The sequence below is a fragment of the Rhinatrema bivittatum genome, chromosome 4 (genome assembly GCF_901001135.1).
Source record: "Rhinatrema bivittatum chromosome 4, aRhiBiv1.1, whole genome shotgun sequence".
NCBI classification, from domain to species: Eukaryota; Metazoa; Chordata; class Amphibia; order Gymnophiona; family Rhinatrematidae; genus Rhinatrema; species Rhinatrema bivittatum.
Window position 1 is genome coordinate 56,840,402 of NC_042618.1, and position 19,931 is coordinate 56,860,332.

General features: G+C 44.2%; 1 protein-coding gene across 1 annotated transcript in view; it reads right to left on the minus strand.

Moving 5' to 3' along the window:
• Positions 1–19,931, minus strand: part of MNAT1 (MNAT1 component of CDK activating kinase) — a 317,645-nt gene that overhangs the window by 21,443 nt on the left and 276,271 nt on the right. The window contains exon 7 of the mRNA XM_029597428.1: positions 3,046–3,167. Within this exon, the coding sequence (XP_029453288.1) occupies positions 3,046–3,167 (122 nt within the window). The remainder of the gene's footprint in view (positions 1–3,045; positions 3,168–19,931) is intronic.

Below are 19,931 nucleotides of genomic sequence, written 5' to 3' on the forward strand. Positions count from 1 at the left end.
TATTTAGCATGGCCCCTTGATAGATTTTTCCTGCCCAAGGAGTCCAGGAATCTGTGATCCTTGCCTGGAGGAGTAGAGGAATGAGGTCTTATTCGTTTAGACTTCTTTTGTGCAGACTCCACAACAGCAGCAGCCTACAATGGCTGGTGGGCACTGAAGGCACCTCTGCTTGGGTGGGGGGGGGGGGGGGTGGAATGACTGCGAAAGTAAACTTACCCAAAATGCCAAAAATCCGGGCTACAGATAAGGGGAGAACCAGAGGGACCCTGTGCCGATGACGCTCCAAAACGAGACAGAATAGAGAGAACCACCTAACTTCCTAAGAAGGCTGTGGGAAAAAAAAAAAGAGAGACTGAGGTGACCCTGGAATGGATGTGTGGTATAATGCATGCTGAGCATGCTTAGAGAGGCTCAATCAAAGTTCTAGAAACTTTGACATAAGTTTCCCATGCTGGGCTCCATCTGATGTCACCCATGTGTGAGGACTGCCATCTGCTTTCCTTGGAGAAAGCTGGGTACCAGAGTAAACTAAATGAGGATCTTATATGCTCTTCTACACAAGATGGAGGAAGTGCAAAGGATTAACACACAAAATACTGTTCTGGATAAAGAGAAATCTTGCAGGTGGTCAAACTCTGTGGCTATCAGATGGTATGTACCCTAGCAGTATGGATAGGATAACTAGGCAAACTGGATGGGCCAGATGGTTGGAAGAAATCCAATCCTAGTTCCCCCAAAATAGATCTTCCAAGATAGAGAATGGAATTCTGGCCATTTTCTCTGAACCCAGTCAAAAACCAGATCATAATTCTGACAATGGCAGCATGATACGTAGTACTCCTTTAATTGTGATGGCAGGGCCTTAATGTCTGCTGCCCAGGATGAGTAGGATCTGGAAAGAGTTTCTTTTTGAGGAAAAAACTACTTCCTAATTGGCCCACAGTGAAATCTTTGAGATACTGGAGATGATACTGCATACTGTCAGAACTGTAGAATAGTGTTTTTTCATGAGCTCTACTGCTTGTCTCCAAAAAGATTCTCCCATTCAGTTCTGCCTCAAAAAATGCAAATGGCAGCACTGGGGTCTGGACATCCTTCACAGCTCTCTGTAGGTTGTTGCTGAGAGCTTTCAAAAAGACCATTCATGCCTGACAGCAGAGCACATCTCCAGATAGGGCCATTTTGAATAATACAGAACTGCTCACATTTTTAGGCACTCAGAACTATACATCAGTCACATCACCACATCATTGCCTCTACTCGTTCAATTCTTAGCTCAAGTTTTCAGAATCCGTAGCTCCTGGCCTTATGCTTCAATGAAGAATCCAGAGGGGGATCTCTTTGTTGTGGCCTGGCCAGCAATGGTTTATGTAGCTTTTTGATCCTTGTGTCAAGCCTTTAACACCAACTTCAAAGAGCTGGACTTGTATACTGCCGAGGAAGACAGAGTCTTCTGGGTCCAAACTATTCTGGGCAACAACTTAGTGCATCTAACACAACTGGAGTTATTGTGGCCTTGTTGCAAACCTTGTGATGATCAATAATGGACCTTTTCTAGTTGCACTAGGAAAAGACTTTAAGCCACTTACCTGCTTCACAGACCTGATGAGGAACAGATGAAGCAAAATCAATAATGAAATTTTCATCTTGATATAATATAGTCCAAAGAAAGAAAAGGTTGCCCAGGCAGCCTGCAGATGCAGCTCCACTGAATAAAATCATACAGGTCAGCTCAGCGAACTTAATGAAAAATAAAATAAATAACCTTAAGGAATTACTGAAAACTTAACTAAGGCAACTACTAGGAAGTTTTGACAGAGAAGGGCAACCAAAATGATAAAGGGCAAGGTACGGCTCCCCTATGAAGAAAGGCTAAAGAGGGTGGGGCTGTTCAGCTTGGAGAAGAGGCAGCTGAGGTGGGATATGATAGAGGTCTACAAAATCATGAAAGGTCTTAAACATGTAAATGTAAATTGGTTATAAAAGGACTAGGGGGCACTCAATGAAATTAGCAAGAAGCTCTCAAAACAAATCGAAAGAAAACTTTTTTTCACTCAACACATAATTAAGCTCTGGAATTCATTGCCAGAGAGTGTGGTTACTGTAGTTAGTGTAACTGGGTTTTAAAAAAAAAGTTTTGGATAAGTTCCTAGAGAAGAAGGCCATAAACTTCTATTAATTAATAAGGAATAGTAGCTTGGGATCCATTTAATGTTTGGGTAGTTGCCAAGTACTTGGGACTTGGATTGGCTACAGTTGGAAACAGGTTGCTGGGCTTGATGGACTCTTGGTCTGACCCAGTATGGCATATCTTATGTTCTTACGACAAAATGTCAGGAAAAGAAAGAAAAAACTTATTTTGAAGAAAACTGTGGATCCTCAAGAAGAAAAATGTCCAATGGACTTGGCGGACATAAATGACTGTGGGGAACTGCAGGGCCACTGTAGCACATGCCACTTGTGTGACTCTGTGAACTGTTTGTCCTCAGAGAATGAAGCTTACCATCTGCAGCAAGAACTGTGGGCTTTCGTATGTTTGAAAATGGACCTTATCCCTGGAGACCATGTGTCACCTCTATAGTTGTCAACCAAAGCCTTGAGACTTCCATATTTCCCGACTCGGCTACACACAGCATTGCAGCCAAATCCCGAGCTAGTCCATTATTCTTATTTTACATTTCTCAGAAAGTTATTTCATGGTTGACAGCAAATATACCCTTTTTCCATGGCAAAAATCCCAACTGTTATTTTTATTGGATTGCTGCTGGCTAAACTAAGGCTAGCCCTTTTTTTTTTTTTTTGTATTGTGCAGCTGAAAGTGAACAGTTGTTTTATTTCAAATGCCAATGAAAATGTTAAAAAACACTTTAGCCTAACTCTCCATAAGTCTATAAAGCCCAGAAAACTAAAAGATATCAGTTTATCTACCCAAATAAAACAATGTTTGGGCAGGAAATCTAACATTTCACGAAAGGAAAAGAAATAAAATGATTAGTAAATCTGGAAAACATTTAATGTGTATAAGAAATTCAGTTTCATACTTACCCTAGCCTTCCCAGATCCTCAAGCTTTGGAACCTTCGGTCCATGTGTTTCTATTTGTAGTGGCCGGTACTCATACAAAGCTTCCTCAAGCTTTGTCATAGGTGCTGATGAGAAGGGGTGACCCTATTAAGGAAAACAAATAAGAGAAATCATTTTTACTAATAGTTTTTTTAGCCAGTTGCATATTCATAAAAAAACATTCACATATGCAAAAGTATATTATCCAGTAGAGCAACCATTTCTTGATTGTAATTAGATTTATATAGAGTGAAACCTACAGTATGAATTATAATAATTGGTTCACTATAATTCTTTGGAAAAGGAAAGGTTTACTAAAGTCAGGCTGGATGTTACAGCCCAGCTGCTTTCTAATGTGAATACTGAAATTATTAGGTAGGAATTTAATTTATCAAATATAACAAACAAATGGGTCTAAGCAAGACAAGGCGTTTGGATATTATAACTAATGATTCCCCCATAGTTCAAATTACTAAGAGAAGGTACTCTAATTCATTTGTTCCCAGCTTGTGGTCCGTAGACCTCTTAGAAGTCTGCCAGACTATAACAGGGAGTCTGTGAAAAATGAGGAAAAGAGAGGAAAAGAAAAAACCCATACTGCAAAAGAGGAAGCCCTACAGGCCACCATAGACCCCCATCCCACCAACAGCTGTGAAAGAGAGCCCTTAAGTCCACGGCACACCCCATCCCACTGGTGGCAAAAAACTAAAGGAGGCAGCAAGGCCGCCAGTGCACCCATCACGCTGGTAGCAAAAGACTAAAGGAGACCACGGGCCACTGGTGCATCCAAACTCGCCAGCAGCCTGAGTCAGGCGTAGACTGCATTTGAGAGAGGAAGAGTGTGTGTAAGCGTGTGTGTACGCGAGAGAGGAAGAGTGTGTGAGTGAGCATGTGCATATGAGAGGGAAAGTGTGTGAGCATGTGTGTGTTTGAGAGTGGGAATGTGTGAGAGGGTGTCCGAAAATCAAAAGTTCCCAGGTATGGAGAGTGGGTAATTTTTTAATCCTTATTAATTTTAATTGTTGGATGTTAGTTGATATACAGTATCTGATGTTTCATTGGTGTTTGGAAATCTGTGTGTCCGTTTTGAAATATTATTTCTATCGGTATAGTTTTACAATTATTGATATTTATATTTCTTGATTGAATTGTTTGATGTTTTATGAAGAATGGCAAGGTTTCTCTTTTTTCCATTGTTGCACTGCATACAGAGTCTGGCTGCTTATGGTTTCCAGTTCAGTTTTTGTTTACATGTTTGTATTTTTTAATTTATGGTCTCTTTATTCTGTATTTGGTAGGAATGTCTGTGTTTTATGTGTGTGATTTAGGTTAGATATTCTGCTAGCATGTAGTTTTTGTACGGAGATCTATAGCAGCCTGACTTGCTCTGTTTTCCTAATAGGAGATGTATTGGTGTACTATTTGCAGTGCTGCCTTTTCATAAGTAATGTACTTACTGTTGGAATCTAGCAATTAGGATATAATGGTATGGCAGGTTTCCTTTCAGTTTTGAGAACTTTTTTTTTTTTTTTTTTTTTTTTTTTTTTTACAGGATTTTGAATTATACAATGTTCCTAGTAGAGGAGAAAGTTTGTGTTGCTATTAGTGAAGTGACATCAGAATTTAAATTTTTTTTTTTTATGGTGAGTGCTAAGATGAAATATCCTTGTTCTGCTCTGCACCCTTTCTTGAGGGAGTTCTGTCAACACAAAGGTATTGTAGAAAGCACAGTTGATTATCTGTAAAAGGTGTTCTCCTAGGACAGAAGGATGTCAATCCTCACAGATGGGTGACATCATCAGATGGAGCCCGGCACGGAAACCTTTGTCAAAGTTTCTAGAAGCTTTGATTGGCACACTGAGCATGCCCCACATGTCACTATCTGCGCATCCACGTGAGGTCCCCCTTCAGTCTCATAACATAGCAAAATATGAGCGAAAGAATAAAATAACAAAATGCAGGAGAAAAAAAACAACTCTGTGGGGGTGACGGGCAGGTTTCCTGAGGACTAATATCCTGCTGTCCTAGGAGAACACCTGTTACAGGTAAGCAACTGCGCTTTCTCCTAGAACAAGCAGGATAGTAGTCCTCACAGACGGGAGAATACCAAGCTCCAAGCTGTTCCCGGTGACAATAAAGACCAACAAATACCAAACAAGTTGCCAACAAGCACAAAAACTGAGGTACTGTTGGAAGGTTGGGAGACAGCCTGGTCTCAAGTAGAGGGCCTTAGGTAGGAAGAGTTGGATTTGTCTGGAAGAGGTTGTACAGGACAGATTGCCGAATTTCCCATCTTGTCGACCATTCTTATCCAAGCAATAATGGGCAGTAAACATGTGCAGGGAGCTCCACGGCACAGCCCTGCAGATCTCGGCACCCAGAAGTGGGCCACCGATGCCGCCATAGCTCTTACAGAGTGAGCTTTAACTCGAGATTCTAGCTGAAGCTCCAATTGTACATAGCAGAATGAGATGCAATATGCAAGCAGTTGGATAAGGTCTGTTTACCCACTGCGACCCCCAGTCTGTTCTTATTGAAGGAGATGAATAGCTGGGTAGACTGTCTATGGCCTACTGAGCATTCTAAGAAGAAGGCCAGAGCTCTCTTGCAATCCAGCGTATGCAAAGCCCATTCCCCCTGATGGGAATGGGGTCTCGGAAAATCAGTTACTACCTTAGGCAGGAACTTGGGATGCATACAGAGGACCACACGATCATGAAAAAGTGTAGGGTAGGTACGTCACCAAGGCCTGAAGCTTGCTTACTCTCTGAGCCAAAGTAACTGCTACCAGGAATAGGACCTTCCAGGTGAGGAATTTCAGCTCACAGGTGCACATAGGCTCAAAAGGAGGAAGCATGAGCTGTGCCAGCACAACGCTGAGATTCCAAGAAAAAAAAAAGGGGGCCACAGAGGCGGCTTTAGCTGCAGAGGCCCTGCATGAAGCGACTTACATTAGGCTGAACCAAGATGGGTGTGCCGGAAACACCCAATAGCAAGCACTAAACGCGTTCAGATGGACTCTGATGGAGGAGGTTTTAAGTCTAGCCTCAGAAAGGTGTCACAAGTAGTACAAGAACCTGGGAAGTGGGTAAATAATTGTATCTAATCCATGCCCCGCACACCACACCAAGAATCTCTTTCACTTCAGCTTGTAAGACTTCCTAGTGGAAAGCTCCTGGAAGCTACCAGTACCTTGGTGACCCTGTCAGAGAGCCAATGGTTCAACATCCAATCCATCAAAGCTAATGCCCGGAGGTTCAGATGGCACAGGGTGCCCTAATTCTGGTGTTATCAGATCAGGTGCAGCCCCCAGGCAGATAGGATCCCTGATCGACAGGTTCTGAAGGAGAGGGAACCAGATCTGCCTGGGCCAATGAGGTGCTACGAGGATCATGGTCCCCTGGTCCTGCTGGAGCTTCAGGATAGTTTTCATAAGAAGCAGAAAGGAGGCTCGTGCCCCAATGAAGGGTGAAGGCATTGGCAGGTGGATGGCCGTCCTGAATAGGAAGCAAAAATTGCTCAACTTGCAGTCAAACAGGGAGGTGAACAGGTCCACATCCAGAGTTCCCCACAGTCGTAAGATCCGGGCTGCCATTTTCAGATCCAGCAACCACTCATGCGGGTGAAAAGAGTGGCTTAGGCGGTCCACCAGCACATTCAGCGTCCCAGGCGGGTTCATTGCCCATAGGGACATCCCACGCAACAGAGCTGAGGACCAAATTTGCACAGCCTCTTGGCAAAGGAGGAGCTTGTTGATGTTCCACGTCGCAACCTGATTTTCTGTTTGGAACAGGACTGCTTTGTAGGACAAGCGGTCGTGGAACACCCAAAGTGTGTAACGCATTGCCCAACATTTATCTGACACAGAGTTTCTTGAGCGGTCCATGGACCCTGCATGTGGAAGTTATCCACATGGCCCCCCAGCCCTGGGGAGAGGCATCGGTGGTAAGTACTATTTGAGGCGGAGCAGCCTGGAAGGGAACTCCCCGCTCCAGAATCGAGAGATCCTCCAACCAGGATAGAGAGGCCCTCAGAGGTTGCGTGACGGAGACACAGACCTCAAAGTCCTGGGATGCCTGCTGCCATTGAGATCACAACGTCCATTGTGCTCTGCACATGCGGAGATGAGCTAATGGGGTAATATGAACAGAGGCTGCCATGTGCCCCAGCAAGCAAAGCAGTAGATGAGCACTCATGCACTAACTTGCTTCCCTCCTCATCCAACCTAAGAATAATTATTTGACCTGACTTGTTTATCTCTATATATGCTTATTCTGCTATTATGTTTCAATACTGTTAAGAAAAATGCTCACTTTGTAAACAGTTATGATGGCTCTACCGAATAACGGTATATAAAACTCATCAAATAAATAAATAAATAAATAAATAACGGTTGCGCACCAAGTCTGCCAGTGAGGATAGGGCACGAGACCGATTGCGGGGCAAGAACGCTTTTTCCTGAGTCATGTTCAGTCTGGCTCCTATGAAGTCCAGCTGGGGAGACGGGCAGAGGTGGGACTTCGGGTAGTTGATAACAAATCCCAGAGACTGCAGCGCCCACATGGTCAGCGTCAAAGAGTCCAGCGATCCTGCTTGGGAGTCGCTTTTGATCAGCCAGTCGTCTGGGTAAGGGAAGATGTGCACTGCCTGCCATCTGAGATGCACTGCTACCACTTGTCAGGCATTTGGTGAAGATGCGAGGGGTTGAGGTCAAGCCAAATGGCAAAACTCTGTATTGATAGTGAGCCTTCCCCACCACAAAGCACAGATACTTTTTGTCTCTGGGAAAGATGGCAATGAGGGCGTAGGCATCCTTGAGGTTGAGGGAGCAGAGTCAATCCCCCTTTTTGAGCAGGGGCATCAGAGTACCCAGAGAAACCATTTTGAACTTTTCCCTTCAGAGGAATTTGTTCACCACCCTGAGATCAGGAATGGGGTGCAAGCACCCAGTTCTCTTGGGTATCAGGAAATATCTCAAATAGAACCTTCAACCCTGGTGTTGACAGGGGATGGGTTCTACTGCTCCTGCTTGAAGGAGGGTGGAGAGCTCTGCGAGAAGTATGCCTTGTTGGGCAGATGAACCCCACGATGGATATCGGGAGAGTCCTCCGGGATTGCTCTGAAGTTTAGTCAATACCCCTGATGAACAATAGTGAGGACCCATTGGTCCAAGGTGATGATCGGCCAACGATGGGCAAAGCATAGAAGTCTGCCCCCCACTAGGGGATCGGGAGGCAGGGGTACGACGATGCTCCCTCGCCTCAAAATCCTGTAGCCGGGGCATGTGGGGGTCTGGCTGGGGCCTAGGAGTTCTCTGTTGGCAGGAGCGGCCCCTGGAAGCAATACGGGGCGTGCGAGACCAGGAGGCAGGGGGATATTTCTGCTGCCTATGGAAAGACCTCCAAGAACTGGATCGTGGAGGTTTCTGTGTGGGGGACAGTGGATCCAAAGCACTGGTGGATAGCTGTTGAAGGGTTTCATGGTGATCCTTCAACTGGGCTACCGCATCTCTGACCTTGTCCCCAAAAAGATACTCTCCTGTACTTGGGGGTGGGGAAATCAGCCACTTCTCCTGGACCTCTAGCCTTAAATCGGAAGCACTGAGACAAGCCATCCTACAGGCATCGATGCCCATGGTGGCCACTCTGGCAGCGGTCTCGAAGACATTGTAGGTGGATCTCACCTCGTATTTTCCTGCTTCGAAACCTTGTTGCGTGACAGTGGACAGCGACTCTTGCTGCTGCTGTGGGAGACGTTCCATAAGTTCTTGGACCTGCTTCCATAGGTTCTGATTGTACTGAGTTATGTACAATTGGTAAGAGGCTATCCTGGCGATGAGCATGGCACCCTGAAAAACCTTCCTACCACCCAAGGCAACAAGCTCCCGAAGGGGCCGAGGCATGGGTGCGGGAGCGTTTGGCCCGTTTGAGAGCGGACTCCACTACCACAGACTGGTAGGGGAGGTGATGCCTCTCAAAGCCCAAGGCCTGTTGCACCAAATAGGTGGCATCTACCTTCCTTTTTACTGGGGCGATGGATATCGGGTGTTCTCACATCCGAAGGAGGAGGTCCTTAAAAATATTGTGGATGAGAGCAGCCCCTATCTCCTTCGGGACATCGCCAAATTGGAGGTCATCTAACATCTTATGCTGCGCATCCTCCTTCATGAGAAGCTGAAAGGGGATGGTCTCAGCCATGGTCCATACAAATCCTGTGAAGGAGAGGTCCTCCGAGGGAGACCAATGTCTTTCCTCTGGGTGTGAAGGCTCCGAGAGAGGATCATCGGAAATCTCGAAGGAAGACTCCAAAGAGTCGTCTCTCCACAGATCATAGGAACTCTCTTCCTCGCTGAGGTCCCTGTGGGGCCTATGCGGGTGAAGTCTGTGCAAATCCCCAGACTTAGGCACTGAGGGCCTCAAGGGAACAGAGGGCACCGATGGGGCCAAAGGCCCCAGTGGAAGATAGGGTACCGGGAGTCTCGGAAGGCTGGACGGCCTGGGCAAGGGCTCAGGAAATGAAGGCCTTGGGACCACTGCACTGGACTGCGGTGGCAGTCAGTGCGCGTCTTCCTCCTTGGAGAACCCAATGATAGGAATCACTCCCGAGGAGGGTATTGGTGGCTGCTGAGGAACAGAGGGTCCCTCAAGCACTGGTTGCGTCAGGAGTGCTCCAAGCAGGACATCCAGACACTCAAGCACGAGCGCCAAGATGAATGGCAAGGGCCCCAGCTCCGGTATGGGGGCTGGTGGTGGGGGCGGTTCAAAGCTCCGAAGGGTTCGTAGCAGTGCACACTGCACCTTACGGTCCAACTCCTCCTGGAAGCCCTGTGAGGACAGGACTAATGGAGGGGGACGAGGCATCACCAGCACTTCCTCGGAGCTCCGAGGCGGCACAGTGCCTGGCACCATTATCTGTGGGAACACCTGGAACTCCCGGGCCTATCAGAGGGTGGGGCCTCCTCGCCACGGGGGTTGCTTCGGTGGCGGCCCAGCAGCCGCTGGTGCTATACCAGGTAGGGTCCATGCGTCGATGGCGACCAGTGTCTATGTTTCCGGTATCTCCCACAATGCTCGGCCCAGTCTTTCTCTGGTGCTGAGGAAGTTGAGGATCCCAATGCCCTTGAAAGTAGAGAGACCATGGAAGAACGGTCACAGTCTCCACAGTCTTTAGACCAGGGATGGCAAGATTTCCCTTGGGTAAATCCATGCTGGCTGTGGCCCAAACCATGTCTATTTAAATGTTTGTGATTTTATTCTTTATAACAGTTTCCATGATTTTCCCCAGCACTGAAGTCAGGCTCACCAGTCTATAGTTTCCCGGATCACCCCTGGAGCCCTTTTTAAATAAATATAAGGGTTACACTAGCCCTCTTCCAATCTTCAGATACAAAGGATGATTTAATGATAGGTTACAAAGTAAATGAAATAGGTCTGAAATTTCATTTTTTAGTTCTTTCAGAAAAAAACCAAAATGTATTGATAGCAGAATCTCAAACTGTTGAGGGACATAAAACTGGGTTTAGTCTTGGATGCCTACTACCACTGGAATGCAGTATTGTCACCAAGATGATATCTTCAGGCTTAGGGGCAAAAGAGCTGCAAAACAAATAAATACCCTGATGAAACACTCATGAAACGAAGAAATATACCGGGTATTTTGCGTATCAGTTCTTATTTCAAAGAAGCTCTTCACTGAAAACATTTTTTAGTTTTAAAATGGACTAGACTGTTTAAAGTGATCTATGCAGGCCTTAGACAATGTTATGCAATACAGGAGAACTTCATCTGAGATTATTAAGCACACTATTTCTACTAGGGATGTGCATTTGTTTCATACGTTTCCTATACAAGCATGTAATATGAAACGTATGAAACATATGAAACAAATGCACATCTAATTGACATGTAATGGGCAACGTATGAAATGAATTAAACGAATGAAAGGAATGCACATCCCTAATTTCTACCCTCTATATCTTGGTGAAAGTGGATTGAAGTGTGTAAGAAACAGGATACAAGTCAAGATTTCATGGTGACCTTAACATGAAGGAATGGTAGAAAGCATAAGAAAACAGGTATAAAATAAACTCCAAATATGGGAAAGAATGAGAGAGATTAAATATTTTGAGAGAAAAGGATATAAAAACACATGGAAAAAAAATATTTGGATAGCTAAAAGTTAGTTTATATCACTATTCCAATACAAATGTTTGCAATTGTATAAAACTGAATTATGCTCTCACAGGAGTTTTTCTGCTCTTTCTTCTGTGGGAAGAGTTTCATTTTCCCTTTCACTTTTGGAAAATATACATCTCTGATATCTTTGCTTTTTGCACAGTACAGGAGGAAATGGCATTTATTTTTTTTATCTGGTGTTGCACTGCAGGCAGATTTTTTGTCTAAATATTTCTATTTCTAATTTGTGGTCATTTTTTTCTATATTTGGTGAGGATCTATCTGTGTTTTGCATTTGCAACTGAGATTAGGCAGGTTTCTGTGCACGATCTGTAGCAGTCCAGTTTGTTTTGTTTTCCAATCTGCACCTCCCAACAGGAAGGTGTACTATGGTCTAGGGCAGTGATTCTCAACCTTTTTTCTATTGGGACACACCTGGCAGATAATGCTTATAGGCACGACACACTGAACACTCGACCATCATAGGGCTAGATGTAAACATATACTCTGCATCCACAGGAACTCACCCTCCTCCCTAAACAAAGGATGCAGAGCAGAACTAGGATATTTCAAATGCAACTCACTATATAAAAAAGATAGTTATTCTGGTGCTGTCTCAGTAACAGAAACACAAACTCCCTTACTACCAGGCACACTGTAAATTACAAAAACTGAAAAGACATTTTCAGCATATGTGTAACAAACCTTTCATACCATTGCAACACTAATTCCAAGAAATCAAACAGCAATAGCCCTTCCTATGAAAAGGCAGCTGTGCACCACCAATGCAGGTCCTATTAAGAATAAGAAAACACAACAAAGAAGATTGAATCAAATCTCAACCTACTAGTAAAATACCTCACCCTCAGTCACACATACAGATCTGACCTTCACTAGATACAGAATAAAAGACCACAAATTACAAAGGTGGAGACAAAAATGGAATGGAAACTTCAAAAAGCCTTTCTCCATGCAGTGCAAAACTGGAGAGCTAGAAACAGAAATACATTTCTTCCTACACTGAGCAAAGTACAAAGATAGAAGAAATGCGCATTCCCAAAACAGACATATTATGGCTCTTGCACCCCCATCACTCCCCTTCCATGTCTCCATCCTCCTCACTTTTCCCAATTACTCCCTTTCAATCATCCTCTCACACTCATATCCCTGCCCAGCATTCCTGACCCCCCACATCCTCTTCCCTGTGCTCCCTCTCTCCCCTGGCTTGACTCTCCCACCCTTCATCCCATCTCCCTGTCTGCCAGCTACTCTGACTGCTTGTTTCCCCTGTTCAGCAGTCCCCATATTCCCTCTCCATTTCACATTCATTTTCCCAGCATTCCCAACATCCCATCAGGCGCAGAATAGCAGGAGCTGGCAATGTTTCGCTCTGATCTGGGTGAAGGAGGAAGCAGCCTCCCACTGGGCCAGAAAGAACGGAAGGAAGTGAGAGCAGCCTCCCATCAGACCCAATGTAAGAATAATGTCAACCAACTCCCACCCAGGCTGATAAAGGAGGCAGCCATCTGCTGGCCCTGTGACACACCTCCCAGGCCCTCCCGACACACCTGTTGCGAATCACTGGTCTAGGGCAGTGGTTCTCAACCTTTCATGACTACTATACCCCTCTTCAAGATTGTTAAATATCTTGTGTACCCCCAGAGTCAAGAAAATTAAAATTCACAGTAAATACTATAACCCCTATTCAAAAAGATGCAACTTTTTGTTCCACATATAAAGATCTCTGATTTAATTTTGTCATTGTTCTGTATTAAATAAAAGAAAAATGCAAGAATCTCTCAGCTCGTGGTGTTGTATGCTGTGTATAGAGTGAGGGCACTCTTTTTTTCACTTGGCCATAGGTGCCAAATGGCCTGGCTACGGCTCTGTGAGCAGGGACTTGGATTCAGCCTGAGCTGGGCATGCTGCAGAGGAAGCACTGACATCCCCTGAGAGGAGGGATTCCTGGTCATTGCACAACACTGACACTTACTGTCTGGACTTAGGGCCCATGGGATATAAAATAAGGGGACATTTCCAGATAGTTGCAAAAGAAGGCTCTTGGCATTGTACCCCAGCCTCAGGTCTGATTGAGCTGGACGCCCAGGAGGAGGAGGAAATTACTGAACCAGAATAAAAGACCAATAAGTTATTTATTTATTTATTTATTTAACATTTTTCTATACCGACATTCGCACGAGACATCACATCGGTTTCCAGACAACAGCAAAATCAGCCAACAGGGCTTTACATTGTAACTGATATTTTAACTGGGGGGGAGGAGGGGGAAGGGGCAGGGCAGTAACTTGGAGCTAATGAGTATGCTGGGAACAGGGGAGGGGAGTACAGGGTTAATTTACAAAAAGCAGGAGTAATGTACATGCTATATACAATCTATTATGTACGTTCTATATACAAGACGAGGGAGTGGGGGGAGGGTAGGTTAAGGAGGGAAGAGGAAGGATGGGGGTGGGGGGGAGGAAGGAGTCAGGGTGTAGGGTAGAGTGGATTAGGAGGGGGGTGTGGGGGGTGGGGGAAAGGAACTGGGATGGCAGATTAAGAGTAGGCGTGCGTGAAAAGCCATGTTTTAAGTTTCTGTCTAAATTTCTTTGGACAGATTTCAAGGCGTAGACTGGTGGGAATAGAGTTCCATAGCTTGGGACCAGCTAAGGAGATGGAGCGTTGTTTGGTGGAAGCGAGGTGGGATAGTTTGGGTGTAGGAGTAGGTATTGTTGCAAGGTATGGTGATCTGGTTGGCCTTGATGTCGTACGAAGGTGTAGGGTGTCAGAGAACCATTGCATGTTTGGGTTGTGGATGGCTTTGTGTATGAGAGTTAGGGTCTTGAAGATGATTCTTGAAGATATGGGGAGCCAATGTAGTTGTTTCAGAATGGGCGTGATGTGATCGTTTCTGCGTGTGCCTGTTAGAATGCGCGCGGCTGCGTTTAGAAGAAGTTGTAAGGGGGTTGTGGTATTTTTGGGAAGGCCTAGTAGTATGGCGTTTGCGTAATCTATTTTGGATAGGATGAGAGCCTGAAGCACAGTTCTGAAGTCGCTAGGATGCAGGAGTGGTTTTAGTTTTTTGAGTGTGTGTAGTTTGAAGTAGCATTCTTTAAGGGTAGTGTTGATGAATTTTTGCAGGTTGAATTGGGAGTCAAGAATTACACCAAGGTCTCTTACGTGTTGAACGAAGTCTGGGAGGGGGTGCAGAGATCTGATATTGGTGGGAGAGGGATTGAGTTGTTGGGGGGCGATGATCATTAGTTCAGTTTTATTAGTGTTTAGTGCTAGGTTGAGTTGAGTGAGAAGGCTGTTGATGGAGGAGAGGGCACTTCCCCATTTTAGAAGGGCATTGGGTAGAGAGTCTGTGATGGGAATGAGGACTTGTACATCGTCGGCGTAAACAAAATGTGGGAGACCAAGTTTCAGAAGGAGGTGGCAGAGGGGTAGGAGGTATATGTTAAATAGGGTTGAAGATAGGGAGGAGCCTTGGGGAACTCCGCACGTGATATTGATGGGTTTGGATTCATGCTTTCCGATTTTGACTTTGAAGTGTCTGTCATTGATGAAGGATTTGAACCATAGGAGGGGGATTCCTGAGATTCCAATTTCGGTCAGCCTGTCGATTAGTATGGAGTGATTGATGGTATCGAAGGCTGCTGATATGTCTAGTAGGGCTAAGATGTATGTGTGACCCATGTCTAGTCCTCTGATGATGTAGTCTGAGAGTGACGTCAGGAGGGTTTCTGTACTAAATTGTTTGCGAAAGCCGTGCTGTGAAGGTAGGAGGATTTGATGCTGGTCTAAATAATTGGATAATTGTGTGTTAACAGTTCTTTCTAGGACCTTCGCAATAAACGGGAGATTGGAGATGGGGCGAAAGTTAGTTGGGTCTGTAGGATCTAGTTTAGGCTTTTTTAGAATGGGTTTTACAATGGCTAGTTTTAGTTGGTTGGGAACGTTGCCGGAGGCCAGGGATGTGTTAATGAGGTCAGATAGGGGTTGTGCGATGCAATCTGGTATAGATAGAAGTGCTTTGGTGGGTATTGAGTCTGAGGGGTGGGAGGAGGGTTTCATTTTACTTAGTATAGATCTGATTTCAGAAGTGGATGTGGTTTCGAAGGCATCCATTTGATGATTGGGGGCTTTAAGAGAGGTTTTGGTGGGTGAGGGAGAGGTGGTGAAGCGTGAGGTGATGTTAGCTATTTTGTTATGGAAAAATTTTGCGAGCTCGTTGCATTTGTTGTCGTTTTCTTCGTCCAGAGTGGAGTTGGGTGCCGTTTTTGTTAAGCTTGTGACGAAGGAGAATAGGGCTTTAGGATTGAACTGATAATTGTGTATTCTGGTAGCGTAGAAGTCTCGTTTAGTATTGAGCGTGTTTGATCTGTATGTGTGTAGCATGGATTTATATTTGTTGAGATTGGAGGTGGTTGGGTCTTTGCGCCATGTTTTTTCTAGGCTTCTCAATTTGTGCTTTAGTAGCTTTAATTCGGGAGTGTACCAGGGTTGTCTAGATTTAGCATCGGCGGGGATTTCTTTTGTTATTATGGGGCATAGCTTGTTGGCTGTGTCGCTAGTGATGTGGCTCCATGATGTGACTGCGGTTTCAGAGTCCTTGAGGTCTAATTTTTTGAAGTTATCTGTAAGCGTGTCTATGAGTTCTTCTCTGGGACATGCTTTTCTAAATTGTATGGTAGTTTTGTTGTTGGGGCGTTGTGGGAGGTTTTTTAAGGAGCAGGTTGCTTTGATGAGATAGTGGTCAGACCAGGGTACTGGCGTGTACGTTGGAGGGTTAGGAAGGAGGAGGGAGTTCGTGAAAATGAGGTCTAGTGAATGTCCAGCTTTGTGTGTGGGTTTGGAGATGATTTGATGTAGGTCCATTGCTAGGAGGGAGGTTAATAGGGATTCGCAACTGTGTGAGAGTGGATGGGAATCAATGTGGAGGTTAAAGTCTCCGAGTACTATGGCAGGTATATCATTGGTTATGTTTGATGCTATGCATTCAATGATGGGTGATACGTCAGAGTCTAAGATGCCAGGAGGAGTATATATAAGGCATATTTGTAGGTGGGGTGATTTAAAGAGGCCGACTTCATATTTGGGTGGAAGGTTAACTAGCAGCCGCACCAATTCATTCAAGCTTTTTGATAATCCAATATTCCTTATTGCTATAGCACTAGTAGACATAGAAGATCATTTTAGGAATTAAACATTGTCAAATTAACAGCAAATAAGACTCAGCCTGTTTGCAGGGATTGGGAGGGGGCCTAGGAGCCCATGCAGGCCCCATCCCCTTGTTATTGGCAGGGGCAGGGCAAGTAGAGGAATCCAGGGAGGCTCTAGGAACTGAAGAAGTGGCTGAGGAGAGACCCAGGGAAGCCCAGTTTGCTTTTTATTTATTTCAGTTCAGCAAATGAATCAAACCAAAATATTAAATAAACCGAAAAATAAATAGAAAATACCCGAAATGAAAAAACAAACCAAAACTAAAATGTGTGTGCACATCCCCTACTGTCCATCTGTCTGAAGGCAAACTAATATTCCACAGAACTGGAAAATCACCAAATTTGACTCCCTGGAAGAAAATGGGAATCTCTATGATAAGTTCAAAGACCAGAAACACTTGGTCACTATTTTTGGAGAATAAACCCTGCTAAAAAAAAAATCCCCATTGCCTCACTATGGAAGACAGTTGCAGACTGGGGAAGGATGGCATTTTTCAATCCACCGTCCCCCTCACTTTCCAACTAACTCCCTCCTACACACACATTCTCAACCTATTCCCTGACACACCTGTACACACACACACACACACACACACTGAGGTAAGCATACAGATACACATCTGAGATCTGTCACTGTTCTTGTGCTAGCATGCCTGTGTGCATGTCCCTATGTATACAGCCCACTTTTCTTGTTTGCTTTTTGAAGTCTGAATACATCCCAAAGTATTTTTTTGTAACCGAGCAAACTAGGATGCTGTTTCACTTTTGCTCTGGAGGTGCAACATTTAAGTACCTTCCAGAGCACCACAATCTTACCCAAAGCCACACAGTGCAAGCATGCATCCATAAATACTTTCAAAGCTCATCTCCCCTCTCCCCCACCATTTTACCCCCATGGTTGAAACCGAAGTACAGCACGTATTAAATGCCTAACGATATGTATTGTTAAGCACTGAATAAATGCCCCCTTCTACAAATCTACATTGGGAAGCAGTTCCGAAACCATGCCTTTGCATGCTTTCCTCACTTGTTAATATTTACTTAGAGAAAGCAAAGGAAAAGCAAGTAATTAACAACATTGTTAATATGACTCTTCCATGTAATTACAAAATGTGTTACTTGGTTCTACCTGAAGATAATATTTTCTTAGGATCCTTAGGACTAAGCTTAGGATCATATTTTATGGAATGTGAAATGATAAACACAACTACTGATATTAAAAATCAAGAGCCTTCAGTGAGATTGGAGAGAGCAAGATAGTATAGTGGCAGACAAGAATAGATAAATAAGAAGAAGCAAGGCTGAGGATACATTTAGAAGTGTAGACAAATTGCCAGTCCACTTACTCAGGGATAGTGGTATGCACTTTAATACAGCAGACTTGGGTTTCACTCAAGTCCAGCTTTCCACTCCTTGGCTTGACCAAAGCACAGTATGCTGCAGAGATAGTGTTCATAGTCCTCAGGGTAAGGAGTCCCCACCCTCAAAAAATAGCACCACATAGTTGCCAGATCCAGAATGCAGGTATAGCAAGTTTGCTTATCATAAGTTGTTTTCCATTAATAGAAGGATGACTTAGCCATGTTCTATGGGTGACATCATCAGGCAGCAATGAACGGAACGGTTTCTCCAAGCTAATAGAGCTTTGAGTTCTACTGAGCATGTGTGGGAGTTCCCACATGGGCATTGTCTTGTGAGTCTCCTCAGTCCATACCAGAGCTAATCCAGCTATCTACTCTCCAGAGAGGTGGGTGGGTATTCCATGGCTAATTCAACCTATTTATGGAAAACCATTTATGGTAAGCAAACTTGTTTTTTCCATTGATAAGCAGGCTGAATTAGCCATTACATGTGGGGAGTCGCAAGCTGAGGGTTCCAGCGAAGTGACTACTTAGTAAGGAATCCGGCTCTCATCATGGAGAGTGGACTAGAGCAGACTTTGCAAAACTGTTTGTCCAAATGTAGTGTCAATTCTTTGATATGTTATCAAGATGTAAAGGTATAAACAGCAGACCAAGTTGCAATTTGTAGATATCTTCAATAGGTACTTATCTTCCACTCTTTGGCACTCTCAAAAATGTGCAACAGAAGTAGCCATGGCTCTCAATTGATAAGCCTTCTCTGAGCTTGTGATCTGCAGTCCTTCTAAGGTGTAGCAGCAATGAATGCACTCAGTCAGACAACGTACATTTGGCAACTGCTATTCAAATCCTATGAGACAAATAGTTGGGAGGTTTTCCTATGTGGCTGAGTTCATTTCTTGTCATATGCTAAGGTCCTTTTCCTATCCTAAAGTATGCAGGACTTTTTTACTCTCATGTGTATGGGACCTAGGAAAGGGGGCAGAACAATGTATTAATTGATATGAAAAGCCAAGGCAACCTTTGGGAGAAATTTCAAGGAGGAGTATGAAGAAGTACCCTGTTATGGAATAATTGCATGTATGGAGGCTAGTAAAACGAGAGCTTGAAGTTCACAGACTTTTCTAGCCGAAGTCACTCCAACAAGGAACACCACTTTCCATATCAAGTAATTTAGAGAAACTATCTCCAATGGTCCAAAAGAAGGGCTTCATTAGTTGGAAAAGGACTATATTCAGGACCCATGGAACAGGTGGCATTTGTACCGGGAGTTTATCATGCCACCGGCCTTTCATGAAGCAAGATATCAAAGGATGAGTAGAGATAAGTTTGGTATTGACTTGAGAATGGTAAGCCACTATAATGCTGAGGTGAAACCTTACAGACAAGGTAGCGAGACCTGAATCGGAGATGGAGCAGGTATTTCAGGAGTTGCTTAGGCTCACAGGAAAATGGGTCCAAAGCATATGGCTGACACCTTTTGGAGTACCTGTGCCATTTGAAAGCATGATTCCTTCTAGTGGAATGTTTCCTAGAGGAGACAAGTATGCCCACAATTTATGTAATTAAGTGAAGATCCTCAATCAAATGAGCACTCAATGTCCAAGCTGTGATGTTCAGGCCTGAAAGGTTGGGATGATACAATGTCCCGTCTTCCTGCGTCAATAGTCTAGGGTCTGTTCCGAGAAGTACGAGAGGACTGCTGGAAAATTGTAACAGATATGCATACCAGATCTGCCTGGGCCACACTGGACTATAAGAATTAGACTAGCATGGTTCTGAAGAACTTTCTGCACTGTCCTGGCAATAAGTGGTAACAGTGAAAAGTGTCTTGAGCCAACCTGTGATTGCTTGGTAGAAATGAGCAAAATTTACTTAGTTTTGTGATATGCTATAAATGAACAAGTCCATTGATGGTATTTATTTGCTTTTATATACCAAAGTTCCTAGGAAACATCACATCAGTTTACAATGTAATAAAATATAAAACACAATTAAAAGGTATACAATAAGTTACATGGTTAGTCAAGAGAAACATTAAGCTAACATATACAATACATTTTTCTATTTTAAAAAACATCTTAAAGAAAATACTAAAATTGATAAAAT